Genomic DNA, 22,963 nt, shown 5'->3' with positions numbered 1-22,963 from the left:
ATGATAGTTACCCCCCCCCCCCTCCACGGTGCATATTTGTCACCATGAACAATTCCACAGCAGTCTTGGGAATCAATTCAAGTGTAAAGCCTGCCGTATATGATAGTTATACACAATGGCCTCCAGTACACATCTCAGGAATTTGAAGATTAAAAAAAAAAAATAAATAAATAAATAAAAAAATAAAAAAAATAATAATAATAAAAAAAATGGTGTTTACCATGTCACAGCCCCTCCTTTCCCCCCTCAATCAAATAGAGAAGCTGAACGAGGAGTATGAACATTTAAGATTCACACGAAAAAACATGTTTCGGATGTGTCGCCGGACGTGGCTCTGACTGGTTCCTCAATTCTCAGTTTTACCCCAGTTGGAGATAAAGAGTTCAATAGAATTGTTGTATGACTGTTAGCCCCAGACTCTGCTACATCTGCTCCAACTGACACCAGGACATCTGCTGACATTGGCTCCACAATGCTTATGACTGGCACAGTTGCAATTTTGGCCACTGACTGAAATGGCTGCCAGTAGTCATCAAGAGTCACCTCTGCATTGTTCACACTGCTGAGGGAAGGGCATCATGACACTTTGACCATCTATGACCCTGTGTGGGCAGCTGCATACCAAGAACATCTCTGCTGCCCTCGTGTCCTCCATCTCATTAATCGTGGATGGTGCATTTGCTGCTGCCGACATTATCACAACTGTCTCCTCTGATGTGGGTGCCCCATTCATCTGTTGGGGGTCAAGTCAGGACCACAGTTCTTGCACTGTCCCAACCAACACCTCCGCCACTGCCACCTCTGTTGCAGCCAGTGCTGCCTATTGAGCCACCTTCACTGTGGCCTCCTTCACTGAGGATGAACTCCTACTATATGGACTATCACAGGGGGCAGGTGGTGCACCTTTCTGCCCTCATACCACTTCTGACCCTACACACTAACAGCAGCACATCACATGGCTCATTAATCAATGACAACAACAGAAGAAATGGACATGAGCACAGTGTTCACTTCTTTGCAAAGGAAGAGGAGTGCTGTAACTACCAAATTTGTATGTGTGCTGCTTCATAGCTTGCACATGAAGTTTGTGCTTGATTTGGCCACTAGATGCCACTCGGCCAGCTAGTATGACAGCAGTTGCGTGCATAGCCTGCCATTTGTGCCCCTGTTAGAACTAATGACTATATAGGCTGGAGCGCCAGCCTCTGCTGGTTGCTTGTGTGTTGTCTGCTGTATGCACTTAGTCTCTCATGTGTTTATGCTTTTTCATGTAATAAAGTTCAGTGTTCTTGGGTTAGAACACCAGCTGTGATCCTTTTCCAATGAATTAAATTTTTTAATCTGATTATAGCTTTGTTTTACTGTATTTTATTTCAATCCTATCATCCATATGTATGGACACAGATTTTTGTGCCACTGACAGGACCAATATACAACAAAAATTTGTAAGGGTACTGTTATAACATTTTGTCTCATTATTTACAGAATGCACCGCATTGCCTTGGTGATGGTGCAGCTGTACATTAATGATGAAATACCAAACGCCTACAGCCATGTTCTGCATGCTTAAATTATTATGGACGTGAAATGTGATACTTGACTGACACCTTTGGCTATATTTTAATGTTTCCTCTGCCACAACATGTAGTCCAGTTGTCAATATTTCCTTTCGAAGAAGACTGTTTATAAATGTTGACACCACAGTAAAGGGGTTTTAATAAACCCATTTGCAACTGATAGGCTGTTTACCATCTCTAAAAGAATATTTATCTGTTTATATCAAGAAGTTTAGTTACTTACATTGTGAGTAGGGTTCTAAAACATCAGTTCCATTCAGATCTCAAAGAAAGCTTTGATAGATTTTTTGCAAGAAGGTTTGTCTCATCCTGCAGTTATGAAATTTTATTTTTCCCAATATATTATGGCACAGCTAATGTCACCTCCAACTGCTATAACTTGTCAAATGAGTCTGGTGGCTCCAACTACAGCATTTGTCATATTTATGATTGTTATCCTTGTGCAAACTATCTGTATAGAGACTCAGTTTCTCCCTATGTTGCTTTAAGGTTTCACTCTATTGCCAGAAATATGCTACATTCTACCCCATGGAGCCTGTCTTTCTGTAAACATTTAGGTTTGCCCGCAAATATCTCACAACTATAACTTTTTTGTTTTAACTGACTCTTGGTATTGAGTATTATCCTGGGCCCAAAGTTTTTCAACAGCACTTCAAATGCTGACTTTCTTTGTGAATCTTTCTACATTTGATCACTAATATCTTGATAGTGTCACCTATTTGGAGAAGATATTGATATCTGATATGAATATTCTGGAGCTCTGTGCAGAAATATTTATGCTATTTGAACAGAGAATCTGCAACTCTTAAAAAATTACTGCATGTATTACAAACACAGTTAACTACACTGGCAGCTGCTTAAATGTTCAGTACTGCCACTGATTCACCTCTTCACAGTCAAGGGAATGGGCAAAATGTAGAGCAGTATTTAGTTGGTAGAACGCAGCTTCTATAGGAGTGGACAATATTTGAGGTATTTTAGATATGTATTTCTCTGTAGTTACCCTAACACAATCACTCACAACAATTCCACTTATTTTCAAAAGTAGTAACTCACTATCTCTGCATATACCAATATGCATTGCAATGTTTGTACTGCAGATAATATCATGATTAGATTAGATTAGATTTACTTTCATTCCAATTGATCCGTAGTGAGGAGGTCCTCCAGGATGTGGAACATGTCAGAAAAACAACAATACATCACAAATATCTACAACTAAAACAAATAAGCTAATGTACCATTCCACAGGTCCCAAGTGGAATGATCGTCATTTTTTAATGAACAGTAAGAGTCATTTTACAAATACTAATGCACTGAATTTAAAATAAAAAAGTTTTTTATTTATTTATAAGGTAATAAACATGTAATACAACTACTGTAATACTTATTTACAATGAACACATTACTGCACTGAAATGGTGCAGAAGTTAGATTATACTCACACACACACACACACACACACACACACACAAATTTTCAATGAACACATTACTGCACTGAAATTGTGCAGAAGTTATGTTGTACTTATATACAAATCAGTTGGTTTTACTAAGAAATTCATCAATGGAGTAGAAGGAGTTGGCCACCAATAAATCCCTTAGGCTCCTCTTAAACTGAATTTCATTGGTTGTTAAGCTTTTTATGGCTGCTGGCAAGTTATTGAAAATGTGTGTTCCTGAATAATGCACACCTTTTTGTACAAGACTAAGTGACTTTAACTCCTTGTGAAGATTATTCTTATTTCTAGTATTGATTCCATGAATTGAGCTGTTGGTTTGAAAAAGTGATATATTTTTAATGACAAATTTCATTAATGAATAAATATATTGGGAAGCAGTAGTTAGTATCCCTAGTTCCCTAAACAGGCTTCTGCAGGATGTTCTTGAGTTCACACCACATATAATTCTTACTGCACGTTTTTGTGCCCGGAAAACTTTAGCTTGGCTTGATGAATTACCCCAAAAAATAATCCCATATGACATTATGGAATGAAAGTAAGCATAGTATGCCAGCTTTTTTATTTTGATATCCCCTATGTCTGACAAAATTCGCATTGCAAACAGAGATTTGTTAAGACGCTTCAGCAGTTCTGTGGTGTGCTCCTCCCAGTTGAATTTATTATCAAGCTGTAATCCCAAGAATTTAACACTGTCCACTTCTTCTATCTTCTTGTCATCGTATGTTAGACATATACTCTTGGGACACCCCTTGCAAGTTCTGAACTGCATGTAGTGTGTTTTTTCAAAGTTTAGTGACAAAGAATTGGCTAGGAACCAGTGATTAATGTCCACAAATATTTTATTGGCTGATCTTTCTAAGACTACACTTGATTTGCTATTTATTGCAATGTTTGTATCATCGGCAAACAAAACAAACTTGGCATCTGGTAATGTTACTGATGAAAGGTCATTGATATACACAAGAAAAAGTAAGGGCCCCAAAATGGAACCTTGTGGGACCCCACATGTAATTAGTTCCCAGTTGGATGATGCCTGATAGCTTGATACATGTCTCTTTCCTAATTGCATTTTGGAACATGTATTATTACAAATAAGTGAAAATAATATCCACCACAATGCACAGCCTCACAGTATTCTAAAATTCTATTACAGTGTAGACATGGACAAGGATATAAAATGCTTTTTTTGTCAACAAGGACAGTATAGCAAAGAAAGTATTTGTTATATTTTTTCTATTGTGGATACTGTATCAATGAGAAGCCGGTCCTAAAATATAAATCAAATGAGTGAATGTTCTAGTAACACTTTTTTTAAAAAATATCAGGCAGCAGATAGGAATATGGTTCCTCATATTTACATTGGCTCATGTGTGATTCTCACCTGCTGGCTTTTGTCATAATTTCTTTTTAGTTTTTGTGTGGAATGTGGCTGACCTTTGCTTCATACTTTCTGAACAGTGTGATGATATAAACTAATTTTAATGTTTCACTTATAAAAAAAATCAACTCCTGGATAAAAATTTTATCTTCTATCCATATACTAAACAGGTAACTTTTCAGATATATCAAAATTGGTTACTTTACAATTAGTACAACAAATTTTGCCAGATAACACATGAATTGTCATATTACCTGTCCTCAACAGTTCTTCCATCGCTTCGTTGACAATAGACAGCTCTTGCTTGTATTCCTTCTCCACATGGGCTTCCACCTAATGGTAAACAAGAACTAAATCGAGTCTCTTGCCAGACATATGTGAAACAAGTTACATTGATTTCACAGGACTGAACCTCTATTAAAGGAGGACATGGGTAGTCTGCCTTGGCTGGTTTTCTCAACACTGATCTTGTCCTTTGACGTTGTTTGTTCACATCACATGGCTGTAAATTGAAAGAAAAAAGAAGCATGTATAGATATTTAGCACTATGTAGTGACTAATAAAATACATTTTTTAATCTAAAATTAGAGTTGTAATGTTGATAAAGACGCAGGTATATAATACAATCTTATTTGAGAAGCAGTACATAAATATTTCAGTGGCATGGGTGAAACTAATTACCCTATTTGAATTCTTGTACTTACGTGGCACATACATTACATTTTTGTAAATGCAGATTCACTTACACACAATCACTAATGCTGAAATTGGTGAGAAGGGCCAGCTGTGATATGAACTAAGAAAGGACATTGCATCTCAATTTTCCAAAGCCAAAAGTTCAACTGTTGAGACATATCCAAGGTGCAAGAGAGGTAAAGTGCATTAAAGAAGTAACAAAGCAGAGGAATGGAACATCACACAAAACAAAGCTTAGAATAACTGCATAATAAGAGGCTAATTCATCTATGGCTTGTTACACCTAAAACTCAAGTTTTGGAGTGCCTACTTACTAACCGTAGAAGACTGTCTATTCAGAAGTATATGCTGACTAGCAACCTTCCCCTGCTTCACACAGGTACCAATCACAATTAATAAAAATATTCTGGGCTATCATGCCATGGTTGCCCAGTATATTTAATTAATTGTGACAATTCCAGCCATAAAAGTTTACATTTTACACAGGAAGCACTAACTAGTAAACCTACCCATGGATACACTTCAGTTTTGATTGGCTTTGAATACACTGTAGTGTGGATCAAAATTAAAGAATTTTTTTTTAATGTATGTGTGGATCTTAAATGGGTGAAACGCCCCCTTGAAAAAATTGAGCATAATACACTCTACGGAAAAATTAATAAACAAGGAGTTAAAAAAGTTATGAAAATTGGGCATAAATTGATATTCATACAATTTATGACAGAAAAAGTAAATTTGTAAACTTTGGTGGCCAATGGATGAATGTGTGACACTGCAGCACAGTTTCACTGCATACAGTAATATAGAGATATTTCTAGCTCATTTCTGATAATGTATATTTGGTATACCACTTCCTCATATATGATTGAATTTGTTGTTAATGACATTATGCATTTTGCTATTAGTTAAACATCAAAATAAAAAGCTAAATAATGAGTGGTTGGGGGTTTAAAAAAATGATGGTTATTGACAAATCTAGTTGCACCATTGTAAAATACATTGCAGATAATAGACCTTTTATTTATATCTATTTTTTATATCTGGTACCATTTCAGTGGTATTCATTCAGAAATATGGAACTCAATTTTTTTCATGGTGGCTTTACACACCCCTAATGGCCAAATGGGCACATAAAAAAATAGGTGTCTCTTATTTTGATACACACTACAACATGTTCAAAGTCAATCAAAACTGAAATATATCACTTGTGTAGGTTTACTTGTAAGTATCTACGATCAGACATCTTGTCTGACATTGCAGTAATTTTGTACACAGGCTGCTGCATAGAACTATGATAAAAATTCCGAGAACCGTATCAGGTAAATGAATATCATCACTTTCATATAACTTAAATTATTTCAGCAGTGTGTGACAGGAAAGTTCTTAGGAGGCATGAATGTAATCTATTCCATATTTAACTGGTATTTGGGGCAATATGTCATGGCAGTGATGGGAGCTGCCAGCAACTGTGCTACCCCATCCATCTGACAGCAGCACCAATTCAGCACAAGCTACAGCCACTTGGCTACAGCACAGCACAGCACAGCTACATATCCTCCTCCCCCTCTCTCTGTCCATCTCCTCCTCGCAACTCTCTTTGTCCATGACTTCCTCCATCTCTCTCTCTGTCCGTTATCTCCCCCCCCCTTTCTCTGACCATCTCCTCCTCCTCCTCTCTCTCTATCCATCCCCTCCTCCGCTCCCTTGGCCTGTCACCTTATCTCCCTCTGTCCAACTAATGCTTCCCTTTCTCTCTCATCCCCTACCCTCCGTTGCTCTGACCACCTCCTCATCCCCATCTCTTTGCTGATCTCCTCCTGCCTCCCCCCCCCCCCCCAAATCACTCTCTCTCTGTGGCTCTGGCCATCTTCTTCTCCCCCCCCCCCCCCCACTCAGACTAATGTCTCAGTTTTTGTCCCTGACTTGTAGGCTGCCAGCCAGCAAAGCAATTCAGTATGGCAGGCTCACAGTAGTGGGGTCAGCCCAAACAAATACTGATCATCACGCCTTTTATGCAAAATGCCCATTGTCAATGGAAAGTGTCAGCTTGTATCCCATTACAAACATAATTTTTAAAGTGAACTTTTACATGCCCATTTGACAGAGCAGTCCGAAATTAGTTTGGTGCAATATTAATGTTGTCAATATGTAATTGATAGAGACAGTAAAATATGAAGAACAAGCAGTACTCCAACAGGGACTGAGTAGCAGTGCTGGGTGGCTGTAGCAGACAGTGTGGGGCACAGTGGCATGTGAGTTGTTGCTGGAGTACTCTATACTGGGCATCACATTAAACAGATTATTATCGGTATTTCTTTTGACTGACTCAATCTACACATCACAAAAACGAAATTGAAAATATCTGCTGAAACACCAGAGAATTTGTGCCTGTTAGGAGAGACACCCATTATATAAGCGCTGACAAATGCTGAGAGGTAAGCCACAAATTGAGAGACAACATCACACAAAAAAAGAACAGGATATGAGAAAGAGAAGTTATAGAAGACAGGATAGGAACATAAAGTTATCTAATACAGAAATATTAATGAAATAAAGAAGTATTGTTCCATTGACCAGTCCCACAGTGACCCACATGATGTGGAATATGTCAAGTGCATAAGAAATGCACACATGAATCAATATTTTTTATTTAAGCTTAAAATTTTTATTACCTACCCCACTCCTTTAAATGCAACAAATTCCTTATATTATACCTATAGATTTATGCATCCCTATTCAAGACTTCATCCATGGTATAGATGGAGTTGTCAAGGAGATATGATTTCAATTTATTTTTAAAACTATTATGCTGTCTGTCACACATTTTGTTTCATCTGACAATTTATGAAAAAGTTTTACAACAGTGTATTTTACCCCTTTCTGTGCCAAAGATAGGTTAAGTAGAGGGTAGTGTAAGTCTTTCTTTCTTCTGGTATTATAATCATGAATGTCACTGTTTGTTTTTAAACTGGTCCATGTTGGTGAGAAAAAATTTCATTACTGAGTAAATGTACTGTGAGGCTGTTGTAAGAATTCCTAACCTTTCAAAAATATGCCTACAACATGTACGAGTATGATCCCCACACATTATTCTAACCACTTTCTTCTGAGCAGTGAATGCTTTTTACCTAAGTGTAGAATTACCTCAAAATATTATTCCGTATGACATCAGAGAGTGAAAGTATGCAAATTATGTCAGCTTGCTAATTGCTATGTGCTCAAAATTAGCAATTATTCTCACTGCAAAAGTTGCTGAACCCAGTCGCTATAGGAGATCCAAAATATGAATTTTCCAAATAAGATTCTCATCTATATGTATACCCAAAAACTTAATATGCTCTATCCTGACTACCGACTTCTGTTGATGCATTATATTTATTGAAGGAACTGTGCTCTTTGCAGTAGAAAATTGGATGTACTGTGTTTTTTTTTTAAAATTCAGTGCAAGCCCATTGGCAGAACACCAATCAATAACTTTTCCAAAGACATTATGTGTATCATTTTCTATTCACGTTTCTTTTAGTGGATTAATAACGATTCTTGTATCATAAGCAAACAGTGTCAGTTCAGCTGCTTGTTTAAGATAAGAAGGGAGGTCATTCACATATATCAAGAACAGAACGGGACCCATGATCGATCCCTGTGGAACACCTAATGTAATTTCACCCCAGGTAGATGAAGTGGGGAACTTCCTTAAATCACTTCTACATCTACATCTATACTCCGCAAGCCACCTGATGGCGTGTGGTGGAGGGTACCTTGAGTACTTCTATCGGTTCTCCCTTCTATTCCAGTCTCGTATTGTTCGCGGAAAGAAGGATTGTCGGTATACCTCTGTGTGGGCTCTAATCTCTCTGATTTTATCCTCATGGTCTCTTCGCGAGATGTATGTAGGAGGGAGCAATATATTGCTTGACTCCTCGGTGAAGGTATGTCCTCGAAACTTCAACAAAAGCCCGTACCGAGCTACTGAGTGTCTTTCCTGCAGAGTCTTCCACTGGAGTTTATCTATCGTCTCCATAACGTTTTCGGGATTAGTAAATGATAATGTAACGAAGCGTGCTGCTCTCCGTTGGATCATCTGTATCTCTTCTATCAACCCTATGTGGTATGGATCCGACACTGGTGAGCAGTATTCAAGCAGTGGGCAAACAAGTGTATTGTAACCTACTTCCTTTGTTTTCGGATTGCATTTCCTTAGGATTCTTCCAATGAATCTCAGTCTGGCATCTGATTTACTGACGATCAACTTTTTATGATTATTCCATTTTAAACCACTCCTAATGAGTACTCACAGATAATTTATGGAATTAACTGCTTCCAGCTGCTGACCTGCTATATTGTAGCTAAATGATAAGGGATCTTTCTTTCACTTAAGCCATATAAAGAAACTTTTTGCTTCCTGTTCTGTAGATATGGCTTAAACCACTCACATTCTGTTCCATTTATACCACAGAATTGTAATCTCTGTAACATAATGCCATGGTACACAGAAAATTCCAATTGGTGACATTTTACTATTTAAAGACTCTATTACGTTGGGAGTGAAATTGTATATTGCTGTCTCAGTGGAACAGCATTTTTAAAATCCAAACTGTGATTTACTAACTATCCCATTACTTTAGAGATGACTAACTACTCTTGAGTATCCAGAATGAGATTTTCACTCTGCAGCAATGTACTCTTGAGTTTTTTTGAAAATGCTGAAGCAAGGATATGTGGCTGGTAATTATTGACATATGTGGTGTCTTCTTTTTTGTAGAGAGGTTTGAACATGGCATATTTTAACCTGTCTGGGAAAATACCTTGTGTTAGTGATGCATTACAGATGTGACTCAGAACATCAGCTGTACCAGCTCCACATTGTTTTAATATCTTGTTAGATATGTCAGCTACTCCCACAGAACATTTATTTCTCAAAGATTTAATGATGTACCTCATTTAACAAGAGGCTGTTAGATGAAAATTAATCTGAGTAGGATTTCTGAAAACTGACTCTTCCATATTCTTCTTGGCTTTTTTAAACTATTCTCACCAAGTTTTTCACCTACACTTAAGAAATGGTTGTTAAATGCATTAGCTACTTGTGTACTGTTTGTTAAGATGGTCTCATTGTCTTTAATAGTAATATTATCTACCCCAGTGGCTACTTTTCTTGTCTCTCTTCTAACAACATTCCATACTGATTTGATTTTATTGCCCGAGTTGTTAATTTTATCTCTAATATGCATATTTTTTGATTTTATTACAAATTTTCTTAGTATGTTACAATAATTTTTATAGTGTAAAATTATTCTGGGTCTTTTCTAATTCTTGCTGCCTCATACAATTTTCTTTAGCTTTCTGAAGACACTTTAATACCTGTAGTGATCCAAGGTTTCTTTGAAAACTGTTTATTGTTACATTTAGTAACTTTTTTGGGCAACAGTGTTCAAAAAGGGATATAAATTTATTAAGAAATATATTGCATTTAACATTGGCATTTGGTGCATTATATACAGTTCCCCAATTAACATTTCTAAAACTTTCTTTGAAGTGATACCAGGTTGACCAGCCTTACACTTTTACTTAATGGTTTCTGAACTGTACACCCTCCTAAGTTTTGTAATTTAATCAGTTGTGCATCATGGTCTGATAATCCATTTATCACAGGGAAAGCACGCATTAGTTTTACATCCTCTTGTTGTACAAATACATAATCTATCAGAGTGCTACTGTCTTGAGCTATACATGTAGGGAAATTGATAACTGATTCTAAGTTATATGTCATTAATAACACTTCTACTTCACTATTCCTATCAAAATTGTTTAGAAAGTTTACATGGAAATCACCACAGATTAGTAACTTCTTCTTTTTGTCTGACAGACAGCATAACAGGGAGCCAAACTTTTTTGTGGATAGCTCCCAATCCCCTAAGGGGACCTGTACACTGTTGCTAATATCATTTCTACATTAACTAGCTACAGTTCACATGCACAACCTTTAAAGTGCAGCTCAACACAAAATCTGCTTACTTCTACAGTTTTGTACTTATACCCTTGTAGATGCATTTAATTAAAAACTAAGCAATCAGTTGCTTAAAAGAAATTTAATTCCTTTACTGCTTTTGGGCACTTGCCGCCCATCTTCAGAAGGTTATACCTACTGTAGCCAATGTGACAGTTATGAAGAAGGCACTAAGTGCCCAAAACTGGTACAGAAATTAAATTTCTTTTATGCTGCTCTTTGCTTGCTATTTTGTTGTGAAGATAAAATAGCTAATGAAAACAGTTAGATAATGAAGAGTTATTAGAAAGTGACCTACAAGTATTGGAGTGATAAAATGTTGCCATCTACATAATTAAGTTGCTAAAGTTGAGTGGAAGATGGTGATTAATTTATAGAATCTAAGAATGAATTTTGACATTACAGATTTCCTTTTATAATGTGAGTTAAGGAAAAAAAATCATGGCTCTAGTGTAAATTCAAGGTAACAGATAACAGTCTCAAGTAATAGAGCATAGTAGTGTGTGTGTTTTAACTATTGCCTATAACAGTGTTACTTGAAACCACCAGAAGATCCTTGTAAATCTGTTCTTTTTGCCTTTTGCTGGGAGTACATCAATAAAATTTCAAGAATTTGAAAAAGATATTCATGCCACCGGCTAAGTTTACAGCTCTCCTTGCATCAGTAAAGGATGATCTGAGACTGAGGAAACCTGGAGTATACACAATTACTTGTGATCGAGGGATGGCTTATATATCCATACTATTCAGAACCAATATTTAGAACACCATCGTTACACTCATTAGCTCCAACTGTGTATAATGAGGTGCAAATAATTGCTCCTGCTTTCCTCTACTGGGAATATGTTTTAAAGTAATCCATTCAGTTTGATTATCTGATAATATTATTAATAGGTATAAGGGTTAGCCTTGAAGTAAGATGTGGAATCTGATTTTATCTGATATTAAACAACAGTCTTCATTTTGGCCAGTGGATTCTTTTAATTAGTATACTGCTAGTGATATGTGATTTCGTCGTTTCATCCACTGGTTCAGTACAAGTTTACAGTGCTTCTGCTTGCACTTGTGTGGTGGGCTCGCTGCAGAGTACCGTGTGGTTATAATTAAACTTTCCCTATTTAGCACGTTATAACATGGAAGCTAATTACTGTATGAGTACCAAACTTGATAGCATTAATGTCAATGACATGGGGAAGAGAGTAATGCAGAATCAATTCAATCGAAACACTTTTAATGTCCTGCTACGGTACACCATATCATTACATACCGGTACCATTACTGTTACAAAAGGGGCTCAATATGGCACCCATCAGTGTCCAGAGGAGTCTGAAAGTGCACAATTGCATTCTACACAGCAGAATGAAGAATGTCCATAAGAATGATGGTTACCTCTCTTGACTGATGGGCTTCAGATCAGCACATGTGTGAATGTTGCCCTGGTAAACCCTGTCCTTCAGGCAGCCCTACAACCAGAAATCACAGAGAGTGATATCAGGTGTTCATGCCGGCCAAGCATTTGGAAATGATCAGCAGATAATTTGACCATTTCCAAATGTGTTTTGGAGACAAAGGTGAACTTCATGAGTGATGTGTGGTGGGGCCCCATCTAGCATGAAAACTGTTGAGTTCAATGTGTCTCTCTCCTGTAGGATGGGTATGACATGCTGGAGAAGCATATCACAGTAATGCTGGCCAGTCACACTGCACGTCTTTGCTCTTTGAGCACCAACCTGTTCTAAAAGAATGGGCCAATGATGAACACACCCATGAAGCCACACCATACAGTGACACGTTCACCATTCAGAGGAACTTCACGCATGGTGACTGGAGGTGAAGATACCCACACTTGGTAATTCTGTGTGTTCACCTCACTCATCAGAGAAAAATGAACTTTGTCTGTCCTTAGGATGGTCCAGGGCCAGCCCTCATCAACTTAAATCCTTGCAAGGAGGTGAAGAGTGAAATCCACATGTCACTGCACATCCTGTTATGCAAGCTGCTGTACAATATGGATCTTCTACTGATACCATTTGAGAATGGTTTGAAGCACCTTTCGTACAGTGGCCTATGGGATGTTCAACTGTTATGACACAGCATGCACACTGCCTGATGATTGGGAATTGCACGCAGCATTGTCTGTCATTCATCGACCACCTGTGGTGCAATCAGTCATCGGCCTCTTCCTGGAGCGACACCCAGTTCTCCAATTGATTCGAACTTCATTATGCTACACACAGCAGGTGGAGAAAGAGGACACTTCCATAATCCTTTCAGCCAATGATATTCTTGAATTGCAGCTGCAGCATTACTGTTGTTTTGATAATAGAGCTTTAGGAATAATGGACGGTAGCACTTTGATGCATGGAAATCATGCACCCCATACTCTGGACATTGATGCTACAAAGTTTGGAACTCATATGCTAATTAGTTTCCATGTTACAATGTGTTAAATAGGGAAAGTTTAACTATAGCCACCCAGTATAAACGAGCTGCAATTCTGTTGGAAACACAGATGTGGTGAGATTGTGCATCAGCATAGTCACCTGAAGATGACAGCCAGTTGGTCTGCTGAAGTGTTATGTCAAAATGACTAATTATCCAGCTACATACTCAAGGAGAGCATCATCAGCACCTTATACAGTTTGATAGGGGCTCCATTGTCAGTCCCCAATTGGCTGGCTGACCAAATCATGCAGTATCCACACTTTTGAGGCATTTGAATGTGACATTGACTTGATGTTGGAATGCATGGGAATGTGAGCACAAGCATACTTCTCAACTAGTTTTCAGATGACCACATCTGACTGCCACAAGGGATGATCACTGTTGTGTGTATCAGGCACATCATAATCCCTTGACATCTACACCTGCCATCTGAGAACAAGAATGGACTCAATGCAACATTCTGTGTCATCCTGTACAATTGTTTAGAGACTAGTAGCACCTGGACAAGGGAATTACTGTCCCATGCCTAGGCTGCCGCTACCACCACAGCACAAATAGCTGTGTTTGGAATGATGCCATAACCAGGAAGCACAGACTTCTGATGAAGGACATTGCATAATGTATAGAAAAAATCCTTCCTCTGCACTACCCTGGATAACCATTGCCAGTGAGTATGGCAGCATGCTGGGGAGAGGCCCCATTTATCAAAAGTTTTGGTGAGGCATGGCAGTGCTACTCCTGGCATCATGGTGTGGGAAGCCATGGAGTATGACTTTAGATCATGGATGGTAGTGAGTGAGGGAAATCTGATGGCACAGTGGTGCCTCAGACATCCATGGTCCTCATATGTTACTGCTCATGGGCAAGAATCATGGGACCATTTTTCAACAGAACTATGCTTGTCCACATATGACATGTGTCCCTATGAACCATCTGCATGATGATGAAATCCTCCAATGGCCAGCAAGATGTCTAGATCTGTACCACATAGAAAATGTGCAGGACTAGCTCAGACAACACATCTTTCTGAGTGATAGTATTAATGATTGATGGTCCAGTTATAATGACATGCTTCCTAACTGAATCAGTGCATACGTCCATGCCACAATGGATGTGTCATCATACTCATAAGGGGGCTTATACTGCCAAATCTGTTGTAAATTTGACTCATATTTTTTAATAACTGAAATAATATCACATGCCCTCTCAACCAGTGAAGATCCATTGCAATTCCTCTTCCCCTGCTGGGGCTTCACTTTTTTTGACTGGCAGTGCAGTTAGATTTTCCTCTGCATTTCAGGTTCCCTATCAAGGAACTGCATTTTGCTGTGTTTCAGTGTTTGTCATAGATAATTGAAAGTATTTTTTTTACACAGACTGGACATTTTTAATGAATTTTATATATTTGTGAGCATAAATTTATAACTTGAAGAATATTCTGGATAAGTTTCAAGAAACACTTTTGGCAGTCCAGTAATTCATCTTTCCCTGACCAACAGTTGGCTGTGGTAAGTACATTACCTAGATTAGGAGCCTGAAAAATCCCAGTGTGTAATGTCTGCTTCCATAGACAGTTGCTACAAATCATAATGAAGATAACAGTAATATTCATGGACAAGATCTCACATCAACTTACTTGAACAATTTGACATGGAGCTATGTCTCACATGAAAGTATAGACTGAATAGATTAAATCATGATGAACTTGGTATTTGTTGCAGTGTAAGCAAAGCTTGTCTTGTACATTATCTTATGCTCTGGAAAGCTTATTTAATATTAGTTGAATATTGTGAACATTGTCCTAAGAGGATAAGATTTTCCCTAGTGTTGCTTGCAAGATTTTAACCTTTTGGAATAAATGCAACTGAAATTAGGAAAAGTGTTTGACATGTAATGAACTGGATGTGTATTTCAATGTGTGTATGTTTTTTTTATTGTCAAACCAGTTACAAAACAACTGATGGGATGACATAAAAAGGTGGAAATGAAAACAAGTACGTCATTCAACAAATTCTGAAAACTGACCTAAAATCCATGTTATTGTTAGATGCATGCTCAAGACACTGTATATCACCTCTAGTGTGTAAATGGTAATCCAGAATGAAAAAAATATTGTGTTGCAAAGCATGTACTGAAGGCAAAAACTAAACAGAAAGGAATGCAAAGTCAGAATTATTGGCATTCTCGTAGTAGAGATACCATACTGATACATGCTTTAAAATATAAATGTGAGAAATTCAGGCACCAAAACAGAGTGTGATAATAAAACAAAAAATGAGATATGACTTGTAAAAACAAAAGTGATAACCTTTACAAAAACAGGCTATATTATGTCTAAAGTATGGCACAAAATTTCACTTTCAATGTGGAAAGGTTGATCCCTCATTAATATGATACTTAACATCTAAAAAGGCATGGAAATGTGTTAGTTGTATGAATATATTAATATAGAAGTGTGAAAGCCAATTACAATTTACAGGGATTAATTAACTGTCTCAGTGCATTTTACTGCCTGTATAATGTATTTTACAGCAGTGACTCAGGATGCTTTTTTTATTTTATTTTATTTGAAGCTACAGTAAGTATGCTGTCATAGAGGCTGTTATAAATAATTTTATGGTGCTTGATGATCAGATGACTGAAACTGGCAGTTAATAAATATTTATTACATAAGCAGCTCTTGGAATTTCTGAAAAATGACTTATTTCAAATACATATGACCTCTCTGATGATGTCAAAATCAAAACTGGCAACAGTGGCCAAAACGAAGATGCACCAACTATGATAAAGTGCAAAGGATAGCTAAAAATCGAAGAAAGATTACATATTCAGTGCAGTAAATAAAAAGGTGGAAGTACCGTAGGGTAGATTTATTCCATGGGCAGGAACTAGTAGAAGAGTTGCCACTCAAGTCAATAAAAGCAGTCAAAGAAACAGTGAAATTATATGTACCTTTTAGAACTGTGGTAAATGGATTATCGGGCTATGATGCACAATTGATTAACTTATAAAACCTAATGGGGCATACACTTCAAAAACCATTACATAAAAGTGTGAGGGTCCTCAACCCGGTATCTATAGAGCACTTCAGAGAACATTTAGGAAATGTAAACTGGAAAGATGTACACAATGAGCCAAATAGTAATGATAAATGCAGCATATTTCTTGATACATTTATATCCCTTTTTGAACATTGTTTTCCAAAGAAAATTACTAAATGAAACACCACAAACTTTTCAAAGAAACCTTGGATTACTATAGGTATTAAAGTGTCTTCAGAAAGAAAAAGAAAACTGTATGAGACAGCAAGAACTAGAAAAGATCCAGGAGTAGTTTTACACTATAAAATTTATTGTAACATACTGAGAAAAGTTGTAAGGAAATCAAGAAATATGTATGTTAGAGAAGAAATTAACAACTCCAGCAATAAAATGAAATCAATATGGAATGTTGTTAGAAGGGAGACAGGAAAAGTAACCACTTGGGTAGGTAGTATTACTGTCAAAGAGAATGAGACCATCTTAACCAACAGTACACAGGTAGCCAATGTATTTAACAATCACTTATTAAGTGTAGGAGAAAAAATTGGTGAGAATAGTTCAAAAGAAAAAGCCAGGCAGAACATGGAAGAGTCATATTTGAAAAATTTTAGTCAGATTAAGTTTCATCTAACAACCTCTTGTGAAATAGGGAAATTATTAAATCTTTGAAAAATAAATGTTCTGCTGGAGTAGATGACATCTCTAACAAGTTATTAAAACAATGTGGAGCAATTACAGCTGATGTTTTGAATCACATATGTAATGCATCACTGACTCAGGGTATTTTTCCAGACAGGTTAAAATATGCCATTGTCAGGCCTCTTGCTTACAGCATTTTCAAAAATCTTTGAGAAAGCACTGTACTCAAGAGTTTTAGCCATCTCAACAGTAATGGTATACTTAGTAAATTACAGTTCAGATTTCAGAAATGCTGTTCCACTGAGACAGAAACATACAATTTCACTGTCCAGATGATAGAGTCTTTAAATAGTAAAATGTCACCAGTAGGAATATTCTATGACTTATCCGAAGCATTTGATTGTGTGAACCATGACATTATGTTAGAGAACTTACAATTCTGTGGTATAAATGGAACAGCATATGAGTGGTTTAAGTCATATCTACAGAACAGGAAGCAAAAAGTCTCTTTATATGCTTCAAGTGATTCAAAGGAGTTTGCCACTTCATCTAACTGGGGTGAAATTACATTAGGTGTTCCACAAGGTTTGATCATGGGTCTCCTCCTGTTCTTGATATATGTGAATGACCTCCCTTCTTATGTGAAACAAGATGCTGGACTGACACTGTTTGCTGATGATACAAGCATAATTATTAATCCAGTAAAAGAAAGTCTGATACAAAATGATACAAATAAGGTCTTTGGAAAAGTTATTAATTGGTTTTCTGCGAATGGGCTTGCTCTGAACTTTGAAAAAACACAGTACATCCAATTTTCTGCTGCAAAAAGTATAATTCCTTCAATAAACATAACACATCAAAAGAAGTCAGTAGCCAGGGTAGAGCATACTAAGTTTTTGGGTGCACATATAGATGAGAATCTTAATTGGAAAAGTCATATTTTGGATCTCCTAAAGCGACTAGGTTCAGCAACTTTTGCAATCAGAATAATTGCCAATTTTGAGGATGTAGAAATTAGTAAGCTAACACACTTTGCATACTTCCACTCTCTGATGTCATATGGAATAATATTCTGGGGCAACTCAACACTTTGGCAAAAGGTATTCACTGCTCAAAAGAAAGTAGTTAGAATAATGTGTGGGGTTCATAGTCGCACATCTTGTAGGCATCTGTTTAAAAGGTTAGGAATTCTTACAACTGTTCACAGTACCTTTACTCAGTAATGAAATTTTTTCTCAGCAACATGGACCAGTTTAAAATAAACAGTGACATTCATGATTATAATACCAGAAAAAAGAAAGACCTACACTATCCTTTACTTAAGCTATATTTGGTACAGAAAGGGGTAAAATATGCTGCTATAAAAATTTTTGATAAATTACCAGATGAAATAAAATGTCTGACAGACAGCAGTAATAGTTTCAAAAACAAATTGAGATCATACCTCCTTGACAACTCCTTCTACAACATAGATGAATTCTTGAATATGAGTAAATAAATCTGGAGATATAATATATGCATTTTGTGCCATTTAAGGGAATGGGTTAGATAATAGAAATATTTGGGTATAACACAATAATGAAAATGAAAAACCTTGTTTCCTGTGGACATTTCTTGTGCACTTGACACGTTCCACATCATAATGCTTTTTCTGTGCTATTGATCAACTAACTAACAATTTGTGATGGGAGGGACGAACCATGATGTATGGTCTTTGTAAAGTGACTATTGCAGCTTACATGTAAAATAAAAATAAGGTTTTAAATAGAGAAATTGCAAATGAAACGTTTTTAGTTTTGTTTGATTGCTACGATAACAGAATGTTATTGACAGATGTCTCAAAAAACCCTAAGAAATTTCAATCACATGAAAAGGCTGACAGTGTCACTAGAGTTTGTGTCCAGACACTCTTGGATGACAATGGAACCGAAATTGATGGTATCAATACAAAAGTAGAAACTCTGATCTCCATTTTCAATTATTTCTTTACAATGGAAGACACAGAAGTACAATTGCAGTTAAAATATTGTACTACTATAAAGCTGTGTAATACCAGTATAAATATTTGCATCAGCAGTGTTGCAAAATAGCTGAAATCACTAAAACTGAACAAGGCCCACGGTCTCATCAGATTATATATAGAATTAGCCCTTCTTCTAACCACAATATAACAGTACCATATATCTCCCAAATAGAAAACTGTGCCCACTTGTTGGAAGCTAGCAAAGATCAAACCTATCTACAAGAAGAGTAACAGAAGTGAATAGTTATGCAATGTCATTGATGTCCATCTGTTTTAGAATCTTAGAACACATTCTGAACTAAAATATAATGAGATGACTCGACCACTGTGATCTGCCACATGCTAAGCAACTTGAACCCTGAAAACCATGGACCAAGGAAAACAGATAAAGTATTTCTTGACTTCCAGAGAATATTAAACTCAGTACACCACTAACACTTAACAAAAGTATGATTATAGGGTATCTAACAGAATTTGTGACTGGATTGAGCATTTACTGACAGGCAGGATGGAACATTACTCACACAGTCCCAGCTGATACTTTGTGTGCTGGCTGATGGGCAGCCCCTGATCTACTATATTTCTGAACGGGGGCAAAACCATCCCCCCCCCCCCCCCCCCCAAACTCGAATGTTTAAGATAGGATGTCAAAAATTAAAGGAAAATTGATTTTTCAAAAATATGTTCATTTTGTAGTGCACATCTTTCTGAAGAGGTTAATATATAAAACTTATATGTTTGAGGAAACGTAAGACATGTTATTTGGTCTTAAGTGTGCCAAAGTGCAGTGCCACACCTCTTCACACAGTATTCAGTTGCATGTCATTGTCTTTTTGCTATGTGGAATTCAAATGTGCATATTTTGTAATGGAAGCCTATACTCAGTATAGTGGAAATTAAAATGTCCAGTGGTGTCTCTCCTGCTCCCACTTGTGCCGGCTTGACATCCCACCCACATTTTTATTAAAAAAAAAAAAAAAAAAAAAACTCAGGATTAACACTGGGTGGAATTATTTTTGACCTGGAGAATAAGAACTCTTCAGAAAATTTGTATTTTTCACCACCTATTGTGATGTAGCGCATTAATGAGCAATAACAATTATTGCATTAAGCTACACTGCAGTACAGCCCACAGTATTGGAGCCAGAGGCTGTGAAGGAGACCGCAAGTTGTGTCCTACCTATGAGTGATATACACCTGCTGCTACCGCAGAATTGAGAACGGCTCAAATATTTTTTGTTTTCACAATATAAAAAACAGACAAAATTATTATTTGTGTCTAATATTGTTGTGGGAATAAATGTGAGTGTGTCGGTGGGACATTTACCAGACTTAAATGTTGCATGATATACCATCTTAAGTAACCTGCACCCACATGTCGTGGGAAAATGATCCTAGGGAATTAACCCACTTTGCTGATGACATATGTCTAGGTGTGATTGCTATTGTAACAGAGCAGCCAGAAAGTCAGCTGGAGTAAAATCAGTATCTAAAGATTATTTCCAGAATTATTGCCTTTTCGTTTTCATTTATTAAACATTACTTTAACATTTGTATGTCAGAATGTCATAAATGCGTCTGTGTATAAGGACTGGAGCAGGCCAGTTTTGGTTAGAGTATGATCATGAGCGAGCATTCTGATTGGCAGCGAGTATAGTCACCCAATCAGAACTGAGTCGGTTCCCGCTCGTTACCTGATAGTTACACTGGGAGTGAGGCTGCAAGAAGAGGAGTCACTCACTAGCTTTTGAAAGCGGACGGTCGTGTTACTAGTGCAAGTCAAAATAATGTGTAAAATGAAGAAATATTTGGCTTCTCACATCCAGATTGTGTGGCCGTAATAGCAGTTGCATTAACGCACAGTTTTGTAAAGTTTGGAAGTTTTGGAATTGTATTGTTGGAAAGATATTCGCGTATGAAAATTTGGCCGTGGCATGTTTCAGTATTCAACCACTGAGCATTTTTAGCGAGCAATTTCTTTTTTAGAAATCCACAATAAGGACCAACTGTAATAACTCAAATTAGGAGTGAAATTAATGACTGTGAAAATGCTGTTTAATTTGGGTCGAGTCTGGACAGATTTCTAGCTGCTGTGCATATGAAATGTGTGTATGAATTGTGACTGGGAAGAAAATAGCCAATAGTTTAAATGTGGACTGAATAGTACCATTTCTTTGGCTATAAGGACAAAATAAACATTTTTGTGTGGAAATTTCGGACATTATTTTGCAGAAGCTAATCCATTTTTTTACTGCCCGAAAAATTGAATGACATTTTTTCTACAGATCTTTCTTTCATTACTAGAGTTGCGCCACCTCAGTAATTGTAGATATTAGATGGTGCTTTTTATCAACACTGCTTTTACATCATCTTGTAAGTATCTACGTAGCCAAGTGAAGGGACATCAAGCAGACGCTGTTCTGAGGTAGGTGAATTTTAACGTGCAACTGCACAGAGACCAAAAACCTGCCCCGCCGCACAATTAGCTAATAACTTTCTCTTTCGTGTGACATAAAATTAACTATAGGAAGCATAAAACCACCAAAGACAAGAGACAAGCAAGACAGTACACATTTCTTTAATATTTAGGCTCCAGCATTTTTCCCCTAGCCTTGCTACAGCTTTACAGGACATGGTTTCCTTTATGCAAAAGAATCTGTTACTTCATCAAAATTTGCCAAATATTTTACTACATGGAAAATCAAAATGTCATTGTCCAACACTGAAAAAGCTGTTGAAATGAGTAGCACCCAAGACTGGTGTGGTTTCTCAATTTGATTTAATCTGTTTTGGCACTGTCTCCAACATAAAATGAAATGGGCCTTTCTAATATTGCAGCAGTTGTAACACATGCCAAATGAGAGAGACTGTTTTGGCTCAAATGGTCATTTTTATCTACCTCATTCATAGAAATAAATGACAGAATATAGTTCAAGAAGTACCAATATCAAATGACTGTGAGGCATTTGAGTACAAGCAAAAAGTTTTATGTTAGGAAATAGTTTCACATTTCATTCATATGCTCCAGTTTCTCAAGCATGAGATTGTAAAGTAGTACTAGTATGAAATTCTTATACAAATTTGAAATTGTCATATCCTTCCATATAATTTTTGTGATGTCCCCATTCTAACAAATAATCTTGTCATCACTAATTCTATATAACTATTCCTGCCACTGTCAAAACTTATGCTCCAGCGAACTTCACTAACCCTGCCGGAATCACCAGTTTATTTATCCTGCATTTATTATTCGGCTAGGCGTTATTACATGTTCGTAGAACTCTGTTTTCCGCACTATTCCGAAAATAGAACTTAAGTGGCTGCTAACAAGGGCCATACATCAGGCCCTTGGTAGAGTAGCAATCTGGCAAAATTTTCTCTCAAAATTTCGTCTTCATGGAAGCACTGAGGAGATAATATGTAATTTTTCTTACCTGTTATTCCTGTTAGTCAATTATTTCCACTCTGGTAGTCTGAATCTATGGGTTTCATGAGTAGTTATAGCAATGCTTATCATTCGTACACCCAGTCAACCATATAATCAAACAGCAATTGGTACTTTTTTTTATATTCATCCATTTGGGTTTATTCAGCTCAGCTCATGTAGCCCCATCCCCTTTCGCCTGCTTCAAATTTTTTTATTCCTTGATGCAACAGGGATTCCCCTGGCAGAGACATTACGTACACTATGCACA

General features: G+C 37.0%; 1 protein-coding gene across 4 annotated transcripts in view; it reads right to left on the bottom strand.

Annotated features, from left to right (window-relative positions):
• LOC126248455 (thrombospondin type-1 domain-containing protein 7A-like) overlaps nucleotides 1-22,963 on the bottom strand; it is a 1,193,762-nt gene that overhangs the window by 83,299 nt on the left and 1,087,500 nt on the right. For all 4 annotated transcript variants that reach the window (XM_049949448.1, XM_049949449.1, XM_049949450.1 and 1 more), the window contains one exon: nucleotides 4,672-4,919. In XM_049949448.1, the coding sequence (XP_049805405.1) occupies nucleotides 4,672-4,919 (248 nt within the window). The remainder of the gene's footprint in view (nucleotides 1-4,671; nucleotides 4,920-22,963) is intronic.

The sequence above is a fragment of the Schistocerca nitens genome, chromosome 3 (assembly GCF_023898315.1).
Source record: "Schistocerca nitens isolate TAMUIC-IGC-003100 chromosome 3, iqSchNite1.1, whole genome shotgun sequence".
Classification (NCBI taxonomy): domain Eukaryota; kingdom Metazoa; phylum Arthropoda; class Insecta; order Orthoptera; family Acrididae; genus Schistocerca; species Schistocerca nitens.
The sequence above is the reverse complement of the archived record's forward strand: the minus strand, read 5'-3'. Positions and strand labels throughout refer to the sequence as shown.